The sequence below is a fragment of the Myotis nattereri genome (genome assembly GCF_964212035.1).
Source record: "Myotis nattereri genome assembly, chromosome: 2".
Lineage (NCBI taxonomy): Eukaryota > Metazoa > Chordata > Mammalia > Chiroptera > Vespertilionidae > Myotis > Myotis nattereri.
In genome coordinates this window covers 194601364-194606966 of record NC_138076.1, presented here as the reverse complement: position 1 = coordinate 194606966, position 5603 = coordinate 194601364, and the positions used below count along the sequence as shown (strand labels likewise).

The 5603-nt window shown below is 54.6% G+C and overlaps 1 protein-coding gene across 2 annotated transcripts; it reads right to left on the bottom strand.

Annotated features, from left to right (window-relative positions):
- On the bottom strand, positions 1-5266 carry MLF2 (myeloid leukemia factor 2). Of its 2 annotated transcripts, none has more exons than XM_081083194.1 (9): positions 5073-5266; positions 4486-4563; positions 4117-4243; positions 3826-3861; positions 3079-3132; positions 2144-2272; positions 1819-1978; positions 786-1036; positions 1-547 (listed from the first exon to the last, which is right to left on the bottom strand). In XM_081083194.1, exons 2-9 carry the CDS (start codon positions 4533-4535, stop codon positions 509-511), a joined length of 846 nt encoding a protein of 281 aa, XP_080939320.1. In that variant the 5' UTR covers positions 4536-4563; positions 5073-5266; the 3' UTR covers positions 1-508. The 2 variants fall into 2 exon arrangements, with proteins under 2 accessions (XP_080939320.1, XP_080939321.1); XM_081083195.1 differs by having other exon boundaries at positions 786-998.
- Positions 5267-5603: the final 337 nt, after the last annotated feature.

Below are 5603 nucleotides of genomic sequence, written 5' to 3'. Positions count from 1 at the left end.
TTTTTTTCCCCATTCTCCTTTATTCCTTAAACACCTAGTTACACGTTGCACAAACAAAAAATAAAGGTAGAGGACACAGGGAAGATTTTTGTGATGTGTAGGAGATGGGAAGGGAGAAGGGGGTGAGAACCAGTCCTCTCTCTCCACATAGCCCCCCGAATGAGGGCTGTGACCCCTGTAGCAGGGGATCTGAGAAGGAGGTGGGCAAAGGTCCAAGGTAGCTGAGGGAGGGAGGAGGCCCCTAAACCCAGAGCTCCCCACAAAAGCCTTCAATGTATGGCAGGGGTAGAATGGGGAAGGTGAGGAGGTTCAAAGATGGAGCAGCAAAATGAAAAATCAAGTTAGTGGATACAGGAGATGTGGAGTCACTGTGGGAAGGGAATTAAAGAAGGAAAATGTAGATAAAGGGGGCAGTGAAAGGTTCTCCCTGAGACTTCAGGGAGAGTGGGGGGCCAGCTTGCCTGTTAATTTAATATTAAAGTGGGAGTGGGAGTTGGAGAGGAAAAAGTTATATCGGGGGATGATTTGTCAGCCTCTCAGCCTGTACCTAGAGGGGGAGAGAGATGAGTACAAGTCAAAAGGAAGACAAATGATAAAAGCCAGGAGTTGGGGTTTAATCCCTATTCTGGTGAGAGTTCTTTCCGTAGCAACTACAACTTCTATCAAAGGCAGTATTTGCTAGGCACCTGGACTGTTTCTGCCTCAGCAGAGTAATGGCACAGGTACTCTGCCCAACCTCCCTCCTGTGCTTGGCATCTTACAGTTCCTCCCCCTCAAATACTTACAAGAGAGGCTGAGGGCCCAGGGCCCTCACCAGTCATAGCGGCGGGACTGTCGGGAGGGGGAATCCTCAGGTGCCTGTATGGCCAGGCGGGGAGGCCCTTCGGTCCTTCGGCCTCCACCCCCTGAAGCCTCATGCCTTCGAAATTCCAGGGGGCGCTGTTGCCGGAATCGGGAGGTCTCTCTCCGCCATTCATCATCAAATGCTGCGGCCTCACCTGAAGAGGACATAGACCAGACACCACCTGTGGACAGCCTGGCTTCCAGAGGAAGATGCAAGGGTGAGCCACAGGCTTCTATGACTGAAACTGCTGAGAGTAGGGGTATGGGATGTGTGGGGGAGGGCAAGCTTATTTAGCAATTCCTGGTTCAATGTGGTTCCTAGAAGCCACTAACAGGCCTAAGGCATGACCACTAGAGAAGGAATTCAGGAATGGGATAATTATTTACTTAAGGAGCAGAGTCCCAAGCACACAATAAGTATTTGATAAATATTTGTTGATTTAAAAAAACAAGAAAAAACAAACAAAATAAAAATGGATCTAGTTGGAGAGGGTAGATTACTATCAATCTCTCACTTAGGTGACAGAGTTTGCCCCTCCCTGGTGACCTGACTCAGCCCCAAAGCTGATAAGCCTCCAAGAGAGATAAGAATATGGGGCTCACCATCACCCGGCAGGTGTGACTTAGTGGTTGAGCATCAACCTATGAACCAGGAGGTCACGGTTCAATTCCCAGTCAGGGCACATGCCCGAGATGCAGGCTCACTCCCCAATGGGAGGCATGTAGGAGGCAGCTGATGGATGATTCTTTCTCATCATTGATGTTTCTATCATTATCTCTCTCCTGTCCTCTCTGAGATCAATAAAAATGTTTAAAAAAAAGAAAAGAAAAGAAATATGGGGTTCACCATATTTTGCCCAAAAAAATATCTATGGATGTAGGGAGAAAAAGCTGGTATCTCCTAGTTCACAGAAACTGGACTAGGGGCTATTGGAAGAGAAGCTGGAAGGGCGGTGAGCAGCAAGGAAGGCTCACTTTCATCCAGGTTGATGTAGTCCTGCCGCTCTTCCTGGTCCCCTGTGCGGTGGTTTCGGGAGCGCTGGAGGATGTGAGCCCGATCTCGGATGTGATGTCCAATGGACATCTGCTCTAGTCCACTGTCCGAGTCCCGCACAGTCCTCCGAGTCTCCCGGATCTGGGATGAGGCAGAACATGGCACATTCAACTGCCCCTTCCAAAGCCCAGGCCATGCCAACCCGGGACAAACCACCCACAGCTCAATCTTGAAAAAAGAAGGCAGGGTTTCTGTGGCTGCCATTCAAATCCTGCCTTCTCTGAGAGGAAAAGCTCTCCAACTCACCCCGCCTGGTGCCGAGCGCATCTCTGACGTCTCCTGGTAGACCTTGGGGGCACCGTCACCCGTGTTGGAGTAGGAGATGACTGTGGAGGATGAGAAGGTCTGGCAGTTGCCTCCAGCAGTCATGTGTTCCTGAGAAGGAAAGGGTCCGGTGGGCCTGAAGGGGAGGGGCTCTGGAGACAGGATCCCACCCTTCAGCTGCCTGTTCTTGCTCATATCTTCCTCACAAAATGTGAAAACTAAGAAAATGTCAGGACTCATCATTACCCCCCAAATTCCCGAGTGCAACAATAAAAAAAGGACCGCCTGGCCAGTGTGGCTCAGCGGTTGAGCATCAACCTATGAACCAAGAGGTCGCCAGTTGGATTCCCAGGTTGCAGGCTTGATCCCCAGTTGAGGGATGTGCAGGAGGCAGCCAACTGATGTTTCTATCTTTCCCTCTCCCTTCCTCTCTCTCTAAAATCAATATAAACATATTTTAGCCGTAACCGGTTTGGCTCAGTGAATAGAGCGTCGACCTGCGGACTGAAAGGTCCCAGGTTCGATTCCTGTCAAGGGCATGTACCTTGGTTGCGGGCACATCCCCAGTAGGGGGTGTGCAGGAGGCAGCTGATCGATGTCTTTCTCTCTGATGTTTCTAACTCTCTATCCCTTTCCCTTTCTCTCTGTAAAAAAATCAACAAAAAAATATATTTAAAATATATATATATAAACATATTTTAAAAATAAATAAAAAAGAAGGACTTTCAGAGTTTTAGCCTTAACTGCATATTTCCTAAGAGTGCTGCTGCTGCTTCACACTCAGGCATGAGAGCAGACACCGAAACCCAGTGCTCTCCGGATTCAGTTTCTTTACCCAGCTTGACCCCTTCTCTAGCACTCTCCCCCACTCCTCTGAGGACTCAAGGTGGTGCCAAGGGATGAAACAGGAGTCTCACCATGTTTCCGATCATGTCGTTCATCATCCCAAACATGTCCATGAAGCCACCCGACTGCAGCAGAGAGATGGAGAGCAGAATGAGTGCTCAGAGATAACCCACCATCCCGTTCTCTTCTTCCTTCACGCCTAGCAACTGCTCTTTGTCATTCTTCATGAACATGTTTCTCTTCCTGTATACTGCAGCCCTCCTCCTCAGCCTCTACTCACCTGTAATCTTATAAAAACCATGTCTAGTGGGCCCTGCACCTGCGCCTCCCTCCTGAAAAGAACAAACGTCCCTAGACAAGTACATTTTCCTAATGAGTATGGCTCCTACAAGGACAGAAGTCAATATCAGCACCTTTACCTCATGGACGCATAGCACACAGCAGGCCCAGAGCTCTGAGAACACGATAAAAAGTTTCTAGGGTTGCCGAAACCGGTTTGGCTCAGTGGATTGAGCGTCGGCCTGCGGACTGAGAGGTCCCGGGTTCGATTCCGGTCAGGGGCGTGTGCCTGGGTTGCGGGCACATCCCCGGTGGGAGATGTGCAGGAGGCAGCTGATCGATGTTTCTCTCTCATCGATGTTTCTGACTCTCTGTCTCTCTCCCTTCCTCTCTGTGAAGAATCAATGGAATATATTTAAAAAAAAAAAAAAAGTTTCTAGGGTTACCCATAAGGCTATTCTAGAGAAGCACCTTTGGAAGTAATATCTAAGTGTATAGAGTGTATCTGAGATGGAAGGACACAGGAGGTAAGAACTCACCATTCCCAGCATCCCAAAGGGAGAGACGGCCCCAGCCTACAGGAACAGAGAAAGAACAGACATTCGCGACCACCACTGACCCCACTGCAATCCCAAACCTGGCCCATGGCCTCAGCTTGTTCTTCACCCTCCTCTCCAAGGGGTATCACTCAGCCCTTCTTCCAGACCCCTGCCCCCTCCTCCTAGATGACCCCACTTTGCTACACTGGCTGTAGTGTAAGAAAAATCAAGCGCTTTACTAACCACCCTCCAGCCTTCCTTTGGGTCTCGGGTACACTGCAGCATCATTACCTGCATCCTGCGGCTGGCAGGCCTGGTCCCTGGCATGTTGCCATCCGTAATGCTGAGGAAGGGGCTGTACCCAAAGCCACCTGACAACATCCGGTTCATATGCTGACGGTGAATAGCAAAGGGGTCCCTGTGGAGTGAGTACCCAGTATGGATGGCAGACGGGCCAAGCGGTCAACCGCCCCTCCCCCAAAAGAAACCGGTCCTGGGGAACAGAGGCACAGATGTCTGCTTGCCCTCCAGATGGGGCTGGAGCTCAGTATCCAGCCGGTACTGTAGACGCCACGGGAACCCCCATGTCTGTAGGCACCACTCAGACACCTCCAGGGGAGTGGGATGAGTACCAGAGCATGAGGGGGAGGCAGTACTCACATCAGGAACATGGGATCCTCAGGCTCCACATCCCTCATGAAGCGGAACATCCTGATTTTAGCTCCAGGGGGCTCCACACTGTAAAGATGAGATACTTGGGGCAGCCAGGCTTTGCACACCCGCTCAGTGTCGGGGCGCTCACAGCACTCACCGTCCCTTCCACATCCTGCGGCTGACCTCCCACCCCGAACGCGGTGAGACCCCTCCAGGGCTGCACCACCAGCCTCCAGGGAGAGAAGAGCTCTTCCAGCCGCTCGCAAGGCGGGCCAGGGGGAACTCCCCCGCCTCTCCCACTCAGCCATCCTCTCCCCAAAGCCGTGGCCAGAGCATACCCCTCCCCTGCCGCCACTGTTCCGGATGCGAATCCCAAGTGCCGGCCCCGCGCCCCGTGATGACCCCAGCACCCCGCCCCCTCCTCCCCCAGCCGCTGCCAGGCCTCCCCGGGCGGGCCTCGCGGTCCCCGCCGAACTGTCAGAGGACTCCGCTGGCCCGAGCTCTCCGCCGGGCGAAGCAGGAGGCGGGCCTGACGCTCCCCTCCCCGCACCCCAGGCTCGCAGCCCTGCAGCCCCGCTCCCACCGAGCCTCACCGGTCCCCGCCTCGGGCTCAGCGGCCCATCCGGCCGGTCTCGCCTCCCGAGCGCTGCAGGATCAGGGCTGGCGGCCCCGGACGCAAGATCGGTCCGGGCTCGAGCTGCTCGGCCTCCCGCGCCGCCGCCTTCCACAGCTGCCACCTCCGTACCTCCCGCGGCCCACGGAACCCGAATCCCGGCCAGGCCCGGACGGAAGTGACGTCACGGCGGGGACGCCCACCCCGGGGCGGCCCGCGGAGCCCCGCCCGCCGGCGGGCGTGGAGAGGAGGCCGGGGCCGCTCCCGGGGTGGCGGGGCGCTGGGGAAGGGCGCGGGGTCCTCCGGGGACAAAGGGTGATGGGAGCTGATTGGCAGCCTGGGTTTGGGCTCTGCTGACGCGAAGAGGCTCCCCGTCAGGGTTTGGGGGGAAGCAGAGGGAGTCATTACTCGCGAAGGATGGGGCTGGGGCGGGGCGGCACGTTCGCTCAGCGAAGGAAGAGGACCAGGAGCAGATTCCCATGGGAGGGGCACGCGCCCCGGGGAGGACCAG

Coding starts and splice junctions, on each gene's coding strand:
- MLF2 (XM_081083194.1), bottom strand. CDS start 4,535: ATGTTCCGCTTCATGAGGGATGTGGAGCCTGAGGATCCCATGTTCCTG. Junction 4,244..4,485: donor GAGGATCCCATGTTCCTGAT/GTGAGTACTGCC, acceptor CTCACTCCACAG/GGACCCCTTTGCTATTCACC. Junction 548..785: donor CTGGGCCCTCAGCCTCTCTT/GTAAGTATTTGA, acceptor CTCCCCCTCTAG/GTACAGGCTGAGAGGCTGAC.